This window comes from Pelobates fuscus, chromosome 7 (assembly GCF_036172605.1).
Source record: "Pelobates fuscus isolate aPelFus1 chromosome 7, aPelFus1.pri, whole genome shotgun sequence".
NCBI lineage: Eukaryota > Metazoa > Chordata > Amphibia > Anura > Pelobatidae > Pelobates > Pelobates fuscus.
Window position 1 is genome coordinate 126,641,962 of NC_086323.1, and position 18,835 is coordinate 126,660,796.

The 18,835-nt window shown below is 46.2% G+C and overlaps 1 protein-coding gene across 1 annotated transcript; it reads right to left on the reverse strand.

Moving 5' to 3' along the window:
• Positions 1-237: 237 nt before the first annotated feature.
• On the reverse strand, positions 238-5,734 carry LOC134568801 (hyaluronidase-1-like). Its single transcript, XM_063427467.1, has 3 exons — positions 4,479-5,734; positions 1,886-1,975; positions 238-664 (listed from the first exon to the last, which is right to left on the reverse strand). Exons 1-3 carry the CDS (start codon positions 5,364-5,366, stop codon positions 347-349), a joined length of 1,296 nt encoding a protein of 431 aa, XP_063283537.1. The 5' UTR covers positions 5,367-5,734; the 3' UTR covers positions 238-346.
• Between the last annotated feature and the right edge of the window lie 13,101 nt (positions 5,735-18,835).

Sequence of the window (18,835 nt, forward strand, 5' to 3'; positions counted from 1 at the left end):
CACACAATGCTCAGCCACCATATGCACAGCACTCAGTCTCCTACATACACAACCCTAACAGAAAAAAGCCCAAGGCTTTATAAAAGGTCCCTAATCTAGTATCCTGCATAGAGCCATAGGCAATCTAAAGCCATCTCTGCCCACAAGATAAGTAAAAGTTAGTTAGAAATCTTTTATTCAGTGATTGTAAAAAAACAAACATTAATTAAAAAAAATAAAAATAAATCATGTATATCTAGGCAGTTTTTAAAGTGCTGTTTGAATTTGCACAGATAATTTCTGGCAATGACTCTTTCAATAACATAATACTTGTACATTTTTACTAGAGGACGTTTTCATTTTAGAGTCATGTGTTTGTCTTCTGTGAGCAAAATGGCCCTTTCCATCCCAGGTAGCAGCGACATTGGAAATGAGTTGCCATGTACATTACATCATCTTTGTTGTCCTGTCCATGCACAAGGAATCCTGAGCCGTGAGGGTTCTTCTTGATACGGAAGCTCTCAGGATGCAAGTGAAGATATACCTGACTTGAACTATCTTTACGAAAACAGCGTCCATTTCCCGAACACAAAGCATTACTACACAGGTGGGCTCCCGTTGTCACATTCACCACGTACCTCCCCAGAGTTTCATCAATGTAGGATTTCACAGCCATACAGGACTCCTGAAAATATAATACTAATATAATCATGTTTTACTTGGAAGGGTATATTGAGATTCAAAAGGATAACCTGCAAATAGATGTTACTTTCTCCCTAACTCAATGGTGTTTATTTTTAGCAATAAACCAAGTAGCAAAGACAAATGGTATAGGAAAATATTTAAAGGGACACTATAGTTACCAAATCAACTTTAGCTTAATGAAGCAGTTTTATAAATCATGCCCCTGCAGTCTCACTGCTCAATGCTCTGTCATTTAGGAGTTAAACCACTTTTGTTTCTGTTTATGCAGCCCTAGCACACCTCCCCTTGCTGTGACTGACACAGCCTGCATGAAAACAAAATGGTTTTATTTTCAATCAGATGTAACTTACTTTAAACGTTTTTATCTCCTGCTCTATAAACTGAACTTTAATTACATACAGAGTGAACATGCAAGGTCTAGCAGGCTACTAACAGAGCAGGAGATTAAAAAAATTGAACAGAATTTGCAATAAAGGAAGTATAAACATCAGATGACTCTTCACAGGAAGTGTTTAGTAAGGCTGTGTAAGTCACATGGAGGGAGGTGTGACTAGGGCTGCATAAACAAAGAGATATAACTCCTAAATGGCAGATGATTGAGCAGTGAGACAGCTGGGGCATAATCTACACATCACAACTGCTTAATTGAACTTAATTGAACTTAATTGAACTATAGTGTCCCTATAGATTTTCTCACTGATAAATCTGGCCCTGTTGTCTCTAATAAGCTGGAGTTTTCCTGTTATTTCTGTTCAAGTCTTCGTCCAGCACACATTGGCTGAAAGACCCCAGTCCTCTCAACCTACCACACATTGGGTGAGGGGAATGAATCATCCATGGATGAATGTAGAAAAAATAAATTGTACTGAATTTTGCTTAACATTCAGGAAGTAAAGTAACTTTTTTTCATTATTCATAATGAATGCAATGGACACAAATATGTTCATTTTTACCCTCAGCTGAAAAATGAACTCACAGGTGTAATACAAGAACCCAGTGGGTCATAATGGAACACAGTTTTATTTCTGATGCTAGTAATGTTTGGTACAACGTGGCAGTGGAAGGAACTTGTTGGATAAACTGTTGATATTGGCAGTATTTGGCCGGAATGATCTGTTGACGAAGGTACTGAGAACATTTCAAGGTCCTGTGACTCAAATAGTTTAACCCACAAACTAAAAAGAATTAACAGCCTGTTCACCTTGCTCACACTGTAGTCTCCGTTTCCCCAGAGGATAACTCCAGCAGCGCCCAGTGCTGCACTCTGTCCTATTGTCTGAATCAGATCCTCCTGCAGAAAATGAAAAAATTGATGATGTGTTAGAAAGACACAAGGAAAGAGAAAATAACAAATTATTAGCCAGTACTAGAGAATGACTGCAAAGCCAAGTAGTTAAATTATTTTACCGTGAGTTACAGATATTACCTATGTTGTAATTATTAAAGGACCACTATAGTGCCAGGAAAACAAACTAGTTTCACAGTGAGAAAAGCGGAATCGCCTCTAGCGGCTGTCAATGAGACAGCCACTAGAGGCTGGATTAATCCTATTGTAGAGAAACTGCTATGTTTACAGCAAGCAGGGTTAACCCTAGATGGACCTGGCACCCAGACCACTTCTTTAAGCTGAAGTGGTCTGGGTGCCTATTGTGGTCCTTTAAGCCAAGTCTATGTCCCTGCTTTAATAGGTCAACTAAAGGGTCACACTAAGCGCCATTACAATTAACTACAATGTTCATGTTGCATTTACCACCAGCCACTCTCGGCTCTGAGGCTGACAGAGAACTGCATTGATTTAGAAATATGGTTAGTTCCATTTCCTAAAATATCATTTCTGTTCACGTTTTGCGTGTGCTCTCACAGGAGAAATCTGAGCAGAGGACCTGACTTGTAGCTTAACATGAACATGAAGAGGGCTATGGGTAAACTGATGGCAAAATCGAATATAAATAGATTATAGATGCTAACAGTATACAGAGCAAGTAAGCTCCTAAGGGATCACTGATGAGTGGGACTGTTCTTGGGATTAAATTCTTATCCCATAAACTCTTTGCTGTGTATGGATTTATGGGAATAGATTCTGTACTTGCTGTAGGAGAGCACTGTCTTTAACTGCAGCCACAGCCATTAAACAGTGCAACAAGGGAAGCTTAAAAGGTAACCTTTTTTTAAAAAAAGTTTTTCTTTTTTAAAAAATGATTTTTGTTTTAATGCATTTTTGGTATAACACATATAAAATTAGGGAGTATTTTTATGCCATAGCTTCCCAATAAATTCAAATTTCTAGTAAAAAAAATAAAAAAAAGTTTAAAGTGGGCACACAAAACTAATTTGATTGCCAAGCATCTTGTGCGCAGCCATGCCACACACACATCCCTGCTGGTTCAAAGGCTGTTGGACTACAACACCCACAACTCCTTGTCAGACAGTTATCGGAGAAGCCACTGCTCTTCACATCTGGCTTTTGTGAACAAACTCATTCAACATTTTTGAGAACTAGAACTGTTACCCACATTACTACACTGGTAATATAATATATGAAATGCAAGATGGACAGCCTGGGGTTAAAATATAAAGAGAAACAATAAGATGGTGTAGTATATATGACACATTTATAATCAATGGTTAGTGTATTAGATATACTGCACTATGTTATTATTGCTCTAGGACAGTGGTAGTCAACCTTTTAATACCTACCGCCCAATTTTGTATCTTTGTTGATGGCAAAATTTCCTTACCGCCCACAAGTCCCGCAGTAACTAATTTTATAGCGCAAATGCAATATTTTTTAATTTTTGTATAGAAAGGAGGTTTTTTTTTATATGAAAACATTTTTTCCCTATTTTCTATTCTACTTTTTTTTCTATGTGTTGTGTGAGTTGTAGTGTTTGTGAGGAGGGCAGTGTGTGTGACGGGTGCAGTGTGTGAAGGGTGCAGTGTTTGTGAGGGGCTCAGTGTTTGTGAGTGGGCAGTGTGTGTGAGGGGACAGTCTGTGTGTGTGTGTGAGGGGGCAGTCTGTGTCTGTGTGACTGTTGTAGTGTGTGAGGGGGCAGTACGTGTGTGATTGGGGCAGCGTGTGTGATTGGGGCAGGCTGTGTGCGTGGGTTGCTGTGCATGTGTGAAGGGGGCAGTGCGTGTGTGAGGGGCTCAGTGTTTGTGAGGGGGGAGTGTGTGTGAGTGTGTGTGAGGGGGCAGTCTGTGTATTTTTGTGAGGGGGCAGTCTGTGTCTGTGTGAGGGTTGTAGTGTGTGAGGGGGGCAGTCCGTGTGTGATTGGGGCAGCGTGTGTGAGGGGGCAGTCTGTGTGGGTGTGTGAGAGGCAGTCTGTGTGTGTGTGTGTGTGTGTGTGTAAGGTGGCAATCTGTTTGTGTGTAAAGGGGCATTGTGTGTGTATGAGGGGTGTAGTGTGTGTGAGGGGGCAGTGTGTGTGTGAAGGGGGCAGTGTGTGTGTGTGAGGGGCAGTGTGTGTGTGAGGGGGCAGTGTGTGTGAGGGGGCATGGAATATGAGGGGGCATTGTGTGTGTGAATGGGAGCAGTGTGTGTGTAAGGGGGCAGTGTGTGTGAGGGGGCAGAGTGTTTTTTGTGAGGGGGCATGGAAAGTGAGAGGGCAGTGCGTGTGAGGGGGCAGTGTGTGTGAGGGGGCAGTCTGTGTGTGTGTGTGTGTGTGTGAGGGGGAGGTCTGTGTGTGTGTGTGTAGTGTGTAGTGTGTGTGAGGGAACACAGGGTCTATGCTGTATGTAGGCCGGCGAGATGTGAAAATCTATCTTAATGTCTCCCCCTCCCTTTTTTGGCTTACCTGAGTGAGAAAGTCCATGCTGTAAGTGTACACAATGCGAGCATAAGGCAAGATCGGAAGATCCACCGCTGGACCTAAATGAGCCACTCGAATGCCTTCTTTTATTCTGTGCTTTGCGTAGTTGCCCACATATTCTGACATCTTTAGTGCTTGCTCCAGATATATATCTGGATATAAGACTTGGCCTGCTCCCCACATCCAAGACAGCAGGTCGTTCCTTTCGACCTCCCTGGTGGGGCATTCACCTGTGTAATTCAGACCAGATTTCCTGTAGTTATAGTTGTAGCAGCCCGGGAACCCATAAAAGCCCCAAAATCCTCCAGGTCTTAACTTGTATCCCAGTTCCAGTGTTGAGAGCATTAAGATTTTAGCACCATTTTCGAATTCCATCTTGGCAATCTCCAGCACTTTATCTTCCGGCCACTCTGGATGCTTTTGCCTTACCAGTTCTTTTGAATTCTCAGTATACACTGACATTTTATCCCAGTTACGTTCCCACATAGGCCTCCAGTTCTCCCAGTCTATTACTGCAAGTCCACTGAAATTTGAGTCAGGGATGGCAATCTCTATATCCACTCGTGCCTTTGCCAAATGATCGTCCAGGCTGGCATTTTGGGGCAGGCCCCCATTGACTGGAGTTCCAGCATTGTCGTAGTAAGGGTAGAGGCCCAGTTGGGTACTATAAAAAATGACTATCTTGGATCCTTGGAATGATTGATTCTCGTTTTTCACAATATCAAAAACTCCCAGGTCAAGGGCCACTTCAAACTTTTCCCAACATCGGGCAGAGGGGGCATTCCAAACTGTAACATAGGGGTGGCCTGAGAGAATTGGTTCAGCACTGACAACAGCGAAGAAGAGGATTGGAAGGAAAACACACAGATACATTGATTCCAGTTGCCTATGCCAGTAATGAGATGGTGGTTACTAATAGGTTCATAACAATGCAAAGAAATGGCTTGAGAATTTAAAGGTTTTCTCTTTGGTAGTGACAAGCTTGGAAATGTGTCCTTTTTTTTGCAGTCCGTTCAAAAACACTCCTTAGAAAAAAATAAAAAAACTTTGCAGAGCTGATAGAATTCAAGGAACTGTTTAGTTTGTATCTGTCAGCTCTCTGTAGACCATAAATATTCAAGGAACCTGAGATGCACTGTATTCTTGTAGAAGATTCTGCTCTGAACTGGAGGGTCAGTGTGTTCTGGATCTGTGTTTATATAGAGAAGTCTCAGAGACACAGACAAGAATCCTGTGTGGGATTATTGCAGACACTGAAACGTTTACATTTCTCTCCGCCCCTACATTCTCCTTATCCCTTTCTCATCTCCTCCCCGTCATGCCTCTTTTTCACTTCCTCTTTCCAGAGTTGTTTTGCGTTCACTCTATCTCCTCTCTCCCTTCTGACCCCTGCACACTATTGCCTCTCCTACAAAATGAACTCCAAGTGTATTGGCCATCCCTTCTTTTCAAATCCTACACTCACTCAGCAGTCCAGCTTTGCACTGAAGCACACAAAGAGGTTTATTAACGAAACAGCAAAGTGTAGCTAATTGAAAACTGAAATGCAGTATTTTAGCTCATTTAGAAACGTCTCTAATTCACGGATCTACAGGATTATTCACTAACGTGAGAATTACCATGAATTCAAAGTGAACTTCAAATATAAGGCCAAAAACAGCCAAAGTAAACACACAATTGACTTGCAGAATTAATCTAGAGCAACAATTTTGGCCTAATTTTTAAATTCACTTTGAATTTCCAGCAATTCTCATTTGGGTAAATAATGCTGTAACGTACAGCTCGGATATTTTAGCCTCACTTTTGCAGTTTATCTTCAGTACCCAAGACAGTTATCTTATGGAGAATTTGTAAAAACTCTTTGGGGTTTATTCAGTACGTAGTGAGTTGCGACAAAACAAAATTAATAAATTTAACCAAATGAGCCCTACACAGATTATATATACCAAACACTGTATCACTGTCAGAATACCCTGGGTCTCAAAGGTCGCCAGCCAGTGCGACCGGTCCCTGGGTGTTTCACATGTCACAGAGGCCCCAGTAGGGCGATCATATGGAGCCTCAAGTGTCACTTTAACTGTGATTTGCTCATCAGACAGCAGTCACATGTGATCCCATTGTACAGCACTATGGAATATGCTGGCGCTATATAAACAATATAATAATAATGTGAGGATCTGCAGCATTCGGTGCCCATTTAACAATATGTATGACCCTGTGAAAGTAGCTTCCTGCTTAATGTAATTTGAAGTGTAAATCAATCAATAAATTGATTATTTTGTGTATCTGTCCCTGGCCAAATTAAGAAACAATGCGTGCACGCTCCCTGAAGTAATTCACACCAGACACAAGTTTCAGGTTAATGAAGAACTTGAGGAATGTTTATGCAGAGGGGCAGGCGACCCCTTATAAAGCACAATTACATCATAAGCATTGTCAGAGATAACATTGATTTATGCATTAATAATTGGTTAGGGGTTAAGTGGTTGATTTATTGCTCGTCCTACCGGGTGTGATGTCACTGGTATCATGCGGGTCTCCCCCAGATTCCAGCGCCATCTTGTTAGTGAGGGTATTATTCGATGACTAAGGGAAACTCCCTGGCCCTAGCGGCCATTTTAAGTTTGAGAACTATATAAAGTAAATAGACATTTTTACTAGTTTAAAGAAATCAGGATAATATTTCATTTCCACAACATAACTTTTTTCACTGGCAAAACATCACGGGGGAGTTGTTCTAGAAGAAATGGCTTCCCTTTAGCTACCTCTCTGTAAGCTATTTCCTGGTTTATGGTACTTTGTTTAGATATCATAACTCATGCATTAGCTTTTTGATTGAAGAATAAATTATACTTAGGTATAAGGTCAAGGGCAGTCCATGCACGAAGTACTGTTTCAGAGTATAACCGAACATTTTCTGGAGACAGTTTCCTGCTGGCCACTGATGTGGATAACAGGGCACAAAGTCAGAACAGGACCATAAATATATCCTGCTGAAATCAAAATTGTTGGGAGGCCTGTCATAATCCACATACAATTGAATGATGGAGATGACTGATCTCGGCTCACTGGACCAAAGAACAGCACCTGGTGTGTCCAAGTGAAATTATTACAAAGTTCTGGGCTGCCCAAGTTACATGTGCTGCAACTAGCCCCACAAAAGTGCAGATTACTCTGTACAGGCAGTGATTCAAGCAGAAATTCCAAAGTAGATTTCTACTACCATGAGAACCTGTAAAAGCAGACGTGGTCATTGTGGTTGGAGTAAACCTTTAATTACAGAGTGTGCGTGCCAATGTGTTCCTTTATGGGTCCGTGAGTGTGTATACTACAACAAATTAAAAGGAAGAAACCGTTTCACGTTTCTGTGTGTGTGTCTGACTGACAGTGTATGAGAGTGTTTTTGATTTTGTGTACATGTCTGACTGTGTACATGTCCAACTGTGTGTCTGTTTGATCCTGTGTGTGCACATCTGTATGTGAGGCATCTATGTCTGACAGTGGGAATCTGTGTGTGTTTCCAACATTCTGTACCTGTGTATGTGATCAGGGCCAGCGCGTCCATAAGGCAGCACAGGCGGCCGCCTTAGGGCGCCAGAGGAGGGGGGCGCAAAAATCCGAGGACTCGGAATGTAATCTCCCCTCTCTCCCTGCAGCCAGCACAGAGGAGCCTGGCAGTGAAGTCAGCCGTCCTCCTCTGATGATGTCAGAAGGGGGCGGGACTTCTACTGCTCCCAGACTCCCCAGCGGTCCTGACTGCAGCTCCAGCCTCCCAGCCGACCACCAGTTGTAAGGTGCTCCCTCCCTCCCTGGCCCAAGGTAAGCTTCTGGGAGGGGAAGGGGGTGGGAAGAACTTTAAGCATTTTTTTTTTATTTTTTAAATCAAAACAGGTTTTTTTTCAGCCCCTTTCTACAGCCCCATCCCCACCATACTCCCCCTGCCCCCACTATACTATCCCTGCCCCCACTATACTATCCCTGCCCCCACTATACTCCCCCTGCCCCCACCATACGGCCCCTGCCCCCACCATACGGCCCCTGCCCCCACCATACGGCCCCTGCCCCCACCATACTCCCCCTGCCCCCACCATACTATCCCTGCCCCCACCATACTCCCCCTGCCCCCACTATACTCCCCCTGCCCCCACTATACTATCCCTGCCCCCACTATACTATCCCTGCCCCCACTATACTATCCCTGCCCCCACTATACTATCCCTGCCCCCACTATACTCCCCCTGCCCCCACTATACTCCCCCTGCCCCCACTATACTATCCCTGCCCCCACTATACTCCCCCTGCCCCCACTATACGGCCCCTGCCCCCACCATACGGCCCCTGCCCCCACTATACTCCCCCTGCCCCCACTATACTCCCCCTGCCCCCACCATACGGCCCCTGCCCCCACCATACGGCCCCTGCCCCTGCCCCTGCCCCCACCATACGGCCCCAGCCCCCACCATACAGCCCCTGCCCCCACCATACGGCCCCTGCCCCCACCATACTATCCCTGCCCCCACCATACTATCCCTGCCCCCACTATACTATCCCTGCCCCCACTATACTCCCCCTGCCCCCACTATACTCCCCCTGCCCCCACTATACTCCCCCTGCCCCCACCATACGCCCCCTGCCCCCACCATACGCCCCCTGCCCCCACCATACGGCCCCTGCCCCCACCATACTCCCCCTGCCCCCACCATACTCCCCCTGCCCCCACCATACTCCCCCTGCCCCCACCATACTATCCCTGCCCCCACTATACTATCCCTGCCCCCACTATACTATCCCTGCCCCCACTATACTATCCCTGCCCCCACCATACTCCCCCTGCCCCATCATACTATCCCTGCCCCCACCATACTCCTCCCTGCCCCACCATACTCCTCCCGCCCCCACCATACTCCCCCTGCCCCACCATACTGCCCCCACCATACTCACCCTGTCCCACCATTCCCCCTGCCCCCACCATACTCCCCCTGCCCCCACTATACTCCCCCTGCCCCCACTATACTCCCCCTGCCCCACTATACTCCCCCTGCCCCCGCCATACTCCCCCTGCCCCCGCCATACTCCCCCTGCCCCCGCCATACTCCCCCCTGCCCCGCCATACTCCCCCTGCCCCCGCCATACTCCCCCTGCCCCCGCCATACTCCCCCTGCCCCCGCCATACTCCCCCTGCCCCCGCCATACGGCCCCTGCCCCCGCTTTACGGCCCCTGCCCCCGCCATACGGCCCCTGCCCCCGCCATACGGCCCCTGCCCCCGCTATACGGCCCTGCCCCCGCTATATGGCCCCTGCCCCCGCTATATGGCCCCTGCCCCCGCTATACGGCCCCTGCCCCCACTATACGGCCCCTGCCCCACTATACGGCCCCTGCCCCCACAATACTCCCCTGCCCCCTCTATAGCCCCTGCCCCACCATACTACCCCAGTCCCCTCTACAGCCCCTCTATGCCCCTGCCCCCTCTATAGCCTCTGCCCCACCATACTACCCCTGCTCCTTAGCAGCCCCTCTATAGCCCCTGCCCCGCCATACTACCCCTGCCCCTTAACAGCCCCTCTATAGCCTCTGTCCCCACTCTACTGCCCCATGTGCCCCTCTCCAGCACTTCTATTTCCCTCTATAGACCCTGCCCCACCATACTGCCCATGTCCCCTCTACGTCCCTCTATAGCCCCTGCCCCACCATACTGCCCCATGTGCCCCCTGCAGCACCTCTATAGCCCCTGCCCCCACCATACTGACCCTGTCCTCCTCTACTGCCCCCTGTGCCACTCTACAGCACCTCTATTTCCCTCCATAACCCCTGCCCCACCATACTGCCCCTCTACAGCTCCTCTATTTCCCTCTACAGCCCCTCTTTCCCTCTAAAGCCTCTGCCCCACCATACTGCCCATGCGCCCCCTATACAGCCCATGCCCCCCTCTACAGCCCCTGTCCCCACTATATTGCCCATGCCCCCCCTCTTTATCCCGTGTGCCTCCTCTATTTCCCTCTACAGCCCCTGCCCCCTGCCTCTGCCCCCCTTTCACACGCCTCTACTGCCCCTGTCTCCCCCCTCTACTTCCTCTACCCGCCTTAACAGCCCCTGTCCCCCCTCTACTTCCCATTTACCCCCTACCATACTGTCCCTGTGACACCACTTTATTGCCTCAGTGTCCCTCGTTACAGCCTGTGCCCACACCATACTGCCCCTGTGTCCCCCTCTACTGCCCCTGTTTCCCACCATACTGCCCGTTTCCAACCACATTGCCCCTTTGCTCCTTTGCTCCCACCACAGCCCCTATACTCCCTTCTACAGCCTCTAACTCCCTTACTTCACATCCCTTCCACTCCCTTTTACACCCCATAACTCCAGTACAGCCCCTATTCCCTTACTACAGTCCTTACCCCCACTACAGCCCCTCTCCCCCAATTGCTGCCCATATCCCCCACACTACAGCCCCTGTTCCCACTTGCAGCCATCAACCTACTTCAGTCCCTAACCCCCTACTACAGCCCCAATTCCCCACTACATTTCCTAAGCCCCCAATTACAGCCCCTAACTCTCAACTACAGCCCCTGTCCCCCTACTACAGCCCCTAACTCCTCAATTAGAGCCCCTATTACCCCACTAAATCTCACTACCACCCCCCCCCCCCAAGATTAGGTTCTGGATCTGCCCCTGCTCTGTATACCTGTCTGCATGTCTCTGTATGACTATGTCTGTGTCAGGATCGGGACAGGGATCCAACACGCAGAGTACAAAGAGTGGAAAGGTACGTATACCGGGCCTTAGAATGGCCGGACTAACGTACCGAGAGTAAAGAATAGTCAGAGACAAGCCGAGGTCGAGGGAACGAGAAGACAGATAAGCGAGAGACAAGCCGGGTCAAGGGATAACAGAGAAGCAGGGTAGTACAACGAGCCGAGTCAAAACCAATAGAGCAAACTAGAATACCAGAGCACTGAGTGACTAGACAAGCTAGAACCACGACAGGGCAATGAGCTGAAGAAAGGAGTAAGCTTAAATACCCTGGCTCTGGATGGAAATCACGCCTCTGACAAGTACCGATTGGATATCGGACACTTGAGTGACAGATCGCTCGTGATAGCGTCATGACGTCACGTATTGAGCGTCCTGCTAGAAAAGGACGTGGATTCCTCGCGGCCGGTGTTTAAGTGACTGGATGAACCGCGAGGAACGGAGGAAACCGCTCGCCTGGACGGATACACCACCAAGTCTCTACCTCCCTTAGAGGTAGAAGCCTCAGGTACCCTGACAGTACCCCCCCTCTCAGATACGCCCACCGGGCGGAATGAACCGGGGCGAGATGGGAAGCGGAGGTGAAATGCTCTGCGAAGGCGAGAAGCATGGACGTCCTCCTGAGGTACCCAACTCCTCTCCTCAGGACCATATCCCCTCCAGTTGACCAGATATTGCAATTTTCCCCTTGAAATTCTGGAGTCAATGATGGAGCTGACCTCGTACTCCTCCCGACCCTCCACCTGAACAGGACGAGGCGAGGGGACCTTAGAGGAGAATTTGTTGCAAATGAGGGGTTTCAACAAGGAGACATGAAAAGAGTTAGGAATGCGCAAGGCAGGTGGCAGAGCAAGGCGATACGCAACCGGATTGATACGAGTGAGAACCCTGTAAGGGCCTATGTAGCGAGGAGCAAATTTCATGGATGGTACTTTTAGGCGAATATTCTTAGTACTCAACCATACCCTATCCCCAGGAACAAAAACAGGAGCCGCTCCTCTATGTTTGTCAGCGTGTTTCTTGAACAGCGAGGAACTATGTAATAGAATTTGCCGAGTCTGATCCCATAATTTCTTCAGGTTGGCGACATGATCATCAACCGACGGTATCCCCTGAGAAGAGGAAACCGAAGGAAAAATCGAAGGATGAAAGCCATAGTTCATGAAGAAAGGGCTAGAGCGAGTTGAATCGCAAACAAGGTTATTGTGTGCGAACTCCGCCCAAGGAATCAGACCGACCCAATCGTCCTGGTGTTCGGAAACAAAGCAACGCAGATACTGTTCGATCTTTTGATTAGTACGTTCAGCAGCTCCGTTAGACTGAGGGTGATAGGCAGAGGAGAAGTTCAATTTGATGCCCATTTGAGAACAAAAGGATCTCCAGAAACGTGAGACAAATTGAGAACCTCTATCAGAAACAATCTCTGAAGGAATCCCATGTAGGCGAAAAACTTCTCTCGCAAAAATCTCCGCCAATTCAGGAGAAGTCGGAAGTTTAGGTAATGGCACGAAATGGGCCATCTTAGTAAATCTATCCACCACCGTGAGAATAACAGTCTGTCTTTTGGAAGCAGGCAAATCAACGATAAAGTCTATGGACAAACAGGACCAAGGTTTCTCAGGAATGTCCAAGGGGTGTAACAGGCCACATGGGGATGCATGAGGTAGTTTAGTCTTGGCACAAGTCTCACAAGCTGCGACGAACTCCTCAATATCTTTTCGAAGTGAAGGCCACCAGAAATCCTTGGATATCAGAGAGTATGTCTTGCGAATACCAGGATGACCAGCTATTTTACTTTCATGAAAACATTGTAAGAGCTCCAGTTGAAGTTCAGGAGGAACAAAGTTTCTTCCCTCAGGAGTGTTTCCGGGAGCCAGATGTTGTGACTTCAAGATCTGGTCAAGTAGCGGAGAATGAATTTTGAGACTGGTATTAGCAATAATATTGCATTTGGGTACAATGGAAGACAAAAGTGGTTCAACTGAAGCAGAGGGTTCATATTGGCGAGATAGCGCATCGGCTTTAGAATTCTTTGACCCAGGTCTGTAAGTCAGAACGTAATTGAAATGGGTAAGAAACAACGACCAACGAGCCTGCCTGGAGGACAGGCGCTTGGCCTCTCCGATATAGGACAAGTTTTTGTGGTCTGTCAGAATGGTAACAGGATGTAATGTACCTTCCAATAAATGTCTCCATTCTTTCAAAGCCTTGATAACCGCTAGTAATTCTCTGTCACCAATGTCATACCTGCTTTCAGTACCGGTCAATTTTTTAGAGAAAAATCCACATGGATGTAATGGTTTATCAACACCCAACCTTTGAGATAGAACAGCACCTAAACCAGTCTCTGATGCGTCTACCTCGAGCAAAAAAGGCAGAGAAGTGTCAGGGTGAACTAAAATTGGAGCGGAAGCGAAAAGCTCCTTGAGAGTCTTGAACGCAAGGAGAGCTTCAGTAGTCCAATTCTTAGTATCAGCCCCCTGTTTGGTCATGTTAGTGATAGGTGCAATAATGGAAGAATAGCCCTTAATAAAGCGCCTATAATAATTGGAAAAGCCAATAAATCTCTGTATGGCTTTAAGACCTGTGGGTAAAGGCCACTCTAGAATGGATTGGAGCTTATCCGGATCCATCTTAAATCCCTCCCCAGAGATCACATAGCCGAGAAAGGTTACCTGGGTTTGATCAAAGCTACATTTCTCCAACTTGCAGTACAAGCCATGCTGGAGAAGCTTGTGCAAAACCCTCCTGACTTGCTTGTGATGAATCTCAATCTCACTAGAATGAATGAGTATATCATCTAGGTATACAATGACGCACTCTTGCTGAAATTCCCTAAGAACCTCGTTTATCAGATCTTGGAATACCGCTGGCGCATTGCATAACCCAAAAGGCATAACAGTATATTCATAGTGACCATATCGAGTATTGAATGCCGTCATCCACTCATGTCCCTGCTGGATTCTCACCAAGTTATATGCCCCTCTGAGGTCTAACTTGGTGAAAATTGTAGAGCCCTTCAAACGATCGAAGAGTTCGGTGATCAAGGGAATCGGGTAGGCATTTTTAATGGTTATCTTATTCAAGCCTCGATAATCAATACAAGGTCTCAAAGAACCATCTTTCTTTTTAACAAAAAAAAATCCAGCCCCGGCAGGGGAGGAGGACCTCCTGATGAATCCCTTGTCTAAATTCTCGTGAATATATTCCTCTAGGACTGAGTTCTCCTTTATAGATAATGGGTATACATGACCTCTGGGAGGCATGGTACCAGGGAGTAGGTTAATTTTGCAATCAAAGGACCTGTGTGGGGGTAAGGTATCGGCTTTCTTTTTGTCAAATACTGCCTTTAAATCTAGATACTGAGGCGGAATTTGTGTCTCTGTAGGATTGTCAGAGGTATTCGATGTATTAGTTAATCCAAGAGGTAAGACCTTCCGCAAGCATTTTTCTTGACAATTCTCTCCCCACGAAACTATCTCCCCTGATTCCCAATTAATAATAGGGTTGTGTCTCCTCAGCCAGGAGTACCCCAGGACTATGGGAATAGACGGAGAAGAGATGAGCATTAAGGATATATCCTCTTTATGCAGGATGCCAACAGTCAAGTTAATCGGTATGGTCTCATGGAAAATAACAGGCTCAAGTAACGGTCTACCATCGATGGCCTCGACAGCCAGAGGTGTCTCTTTTAACTGGGATGGAATAGCATGCTTGGCAGCAAAACCCTGATCTATAAAGCTCTCAGCAGCTCCAGAATCGATTAGTGCCATAGTCTTAACTACTCCCTTCTCCCACTTTAAAGAAACGGGTAACACAAGCCTGAGCTCCTTGTAGTTGTGAATAGAGGACAAAGTAGAAACACCCAAGGCCTGTCCTCTAGAGGAACTTAGGTGCGAGCGTTTCCCGAACGATTGGGACAATTTAGGCGTAAATGACCCCTGACTCCACAATACATACATAAACCCTCCCTTCTCCTGTACTGTCTCTCCCTTTCAGTGAGATGAGTACTGCCTATCTGCATAGGTTCAGGAATACGTAAGTCTTCGAACTCAGAGATTTGAAAGGTAGGCGCTAGTTTAAAGGAGGGTCTACGGGTCCTATCTCGAGTGTTCTGCCTCTCTCTTAAGCGTTCATCAATACGAGATATAAAAGAAATTAAATCCTCCAAATTTTCAGGGAGTTCTCTAGTAGCGACCTCGTCAAGAATTACATCTGATAACCCATTCAGAAACACATCTATATAAGCCTGTTCGTTCCACTTAACTTCTGCCGCCAAGGATCTGAACTCTAGTGCATAATCCACAAGTGTTCGATTGTCCTGTTTAAGGCGCAACATTAATCTTCGCCTGTGTAGCCAAAAATCCTTGCACCGGCCCTGGACACCATACAGAGCTGGCACGAGGGAGACATTTCTAGAAGGCACACAGGGTTCCTATTGAATGACACAATAACAGCAGATAGCTGGCGTCTATAAATAAATGTCTTCCTTAATAGTCTCTAGTTAATAGTTACAATGTACTTGTTTTGTCTTTGCTGAAATGTGTTCAAATCCTGTTGGGTGTTTTTCATTTTTTTTTAATCATAATTTGTGCTAAATCAGATATAAGCAAACATTGTTTGAGATATTACGTGCGGTGAATATATTATTTGACATGGATAAATACGGTATAGTAAACCTTCATTCTTGCTTGCTCACTCCACAGAAACTCACTAAGTGAAATGAATTTAGTTTGTCCAAGTTTCAATAAGGGCATCACGAAATATACAAATATAACGTTTATATTTGATAACTGCATGGCACTTGTGGAAACATAAGGGGCAGACAAAAAAAAAATCACAATGCAGGAATTGAAATCACAGTTTCTGCATCTGATGTGCACATAATGAGCAGGAAAAATAGACATACCCAGGAAGGAACCATACCAACTTTACATTACAAGCTAAATACACTAACTCCTGGCTATCTTGTAAGGAAAGGTTTTGACAAGTGAGTTTAAGAGTTTTGAACTATCATACACTGGAAGTCCAATTCAGATGCCCTGCTGGGTTTAATTGGGCGTTTCAAAAATCACCTCTAGGTGGAAGCTCTTTGATTGGACAACTTTCAAAAATGACCTAAATTCTACACATGCCCAGTTGCTCTCAACAGCTTGTCCAGACAGCCATCATCCATTATAAGTGATTTAGTTGGTGTGTAGTGGAAGCAGGGGAGGGGAAATTATAGCACTGCTGTGCTGTATGTTGTAGGTTTGCCAGTTATAATGGAAATTTGCAAGCAAATGTTTCCCAAAGGGAAACAATTTCTATAATTCACTCTTTTACCACTGGCAAAGATTTTATTATTTTGACAGCAATTATCTGGTGGGGTGCTGCCCTAAGTGACCCTAGGCAAAAACCTCCTCTGCTTGATGGTAAAATCTTCAGCAGAGTAAAAGCCATACTGAAGATTAACGATCAAAGATTTTTATTTTTCGTTTTTATTTTCATGAATGTTTGAAGAGGTACCATCATTTTTTGCTTTTCCCGTTGTGCACTCTGGTGAGCACAGTTTTTGGTGGGTCTTTGTAGTGCTTCCCAGTGTTTCATAAAGAAAGCCACTCTAATACCTCCAGACATTCATAAATCTTTGTTATAAATGCCTTTACGCTATACCTTATAAAATTGAGAGATATGAAATTAAGATGAAAAGGTATAACTTTTGATTATGTCTGTGACGAGAAGCAGCTGGAAAGTGAGCAAGTCAGCTCAGCATTCATTCCTCCAAAGAGAGTTGCCATTGTATGCAGTGCTGCTGACGTTCTCTTGCACTGAAATAATATCTTCTTGTCTTACCTGATCTGGAACAATTGTGAGTTATGCTACTTATCTCCCTTCACGTATTGGGACCCTGTGGCATAGTTCCACCTGTGTCCAAATATAGCACTTGATATCTTGCTGGGGAAACTATTTAAGTCAACATATAGTATTAAGTGATGGGTTACCTTGACAATTTATATATATCTGAACTACATTTCCTATACAGATAAGCCACGGCCTACTAGAAGGAAGTGAGTTCAGGTCACTTTCTCCCAGCCACCTAACAGGGAGCCACGTGGGCAGCACACAGGGAGGAGAGGTACTGAGAAAGCCTGCTGCCTCCGACTCTGATCAACATAGGTTAGCCAGCTCCCACTGGACCCCTGGAAGCCATCCTTCTGCGACAAAAGTAAGGAACATGTAAATTGTTATTTATATATGTATGTACCTGTGTATGTGTGTATATGAGGTTGTGCATATATGTGTGTTAGAGTATATGTGTACCTGTGTGTCTGTGTATCTGTGTGTCAGAGTGTATGTGTACCTGTGTGTCAGTGTGTATGTTTGCTTGTGTGTCTGTGTTTATGTATCTGTGTTTGTGTACCTGTGTGTCTGTGTATGTGTACTTGTGTGTCATTGCGTATGTGTACTTGTGTGTCATTGCGTATGTGTACCTGTGTGTCATTGCGTATGTGTTTGTGTACTTGTGTGTCTGTCTACCTGTGTTCCTTTATTCAAGTGGTCATTTTCATTGAATCCTGGGGACTCCAATTATTTTGTTCTAGAGATAAATGGCCAAGATGGCCAGACGCACATTGTGAGAGCTCCTGCAAGAACGGACAAAAAACGCTGCTACCGAGCGACCTACAAGCGTCAGCGGAACCTAGTGCACGGGAACGAACACAAGACGACAAGAGAAATAAAATGATACTTGCCCTACACCAGAGCGCCGCGGAAAAGCCAGCACTGGCCATGCGGCCTAAATCGGAGCAAAGCCTGGGACCTGGGGGAGACGGCCATTCTCCCGGCACGGGACGAACTCACGAACAAGAACACAATACAGCCCTGCTACCCCCCCTCTGCACCGGCGGGGGACATCCCGGACAAACTCCCCAGAAATAATGCCTGCCCAAGTGCCAAAAACCTCGGCCAAAAGAAGCTACCAGGGCCCAGCTAAGATGGCAGCACAGGCGCGGCCCAATACAAAGCATGTACACACTCAGCCACCCAAGCACACGCTGGAGTTTGCTGAAAGGCTATGCGCTTACCTCTGGAGGAAGCTCAAAGTCATATCTACAGACTGGCTGTGAGAAGGGTAGTGGCGTGGATCCGCCCGGCTATCCGGCGCGGTCTACAGGGGAATCCTCTTCGTGGCATCAGAGCAGCCCCCCGGCGGAAACAAAGACGGGGATCGGAGTGGCGGGACAAGGCGCCATGTTCCAAGACTGAATCTCTGGTATCATACCTTGTCAATCTCTCTCATGCTAGTACATATTGAGCATCTGTTATGCCTTATTTCCGTGATCTTGTGTTTTTAAATGCTGAGGCATCTTGCAAATTGTTTTCGTGTTATGCAGGAATTTTAGCTTTACACTGCAGCCAAATTGCCCTTTACTGCCTTTCCTCCCCACATACCCTCACACAGAGTCTGTTTAAAGTATAAAATTCTGCTCACCCCCCCAGCGGTCATTTACTCATTTACTTATTTGTCTACTTACTTGACCATGCTACTTCGTACCCTTGTGTATAGCTTGTAACAAATCGTTTAAAACAAAAAATGTGCAGTACTCTTGTG

Bases quoted from the DNA above. Each gene is read 5' to 3' on its own strand.
- LOC134568801 (XM_063427467.1), bottom strand. From the start codon at position 5,366: ATGTATCTGTGTGTTTTCCTTCCAATCCTCTTCTTCGCTGTTGTCAGT. The intron at 1,976-4,478 runs GTAAGCCAAAAA...CATTTTCTGCAG, and splicing joins GCATGGACTTTCTCACTCAG to GAGGATCTGATTCAGACAAT. The intron at 665-1,885 runs GTGAACAGGCTG...TTATATTTTCAG, and splicing joins GAGACTACAGTGTGAGCAAG to GAGTCCTGTATGGCTGTGAA.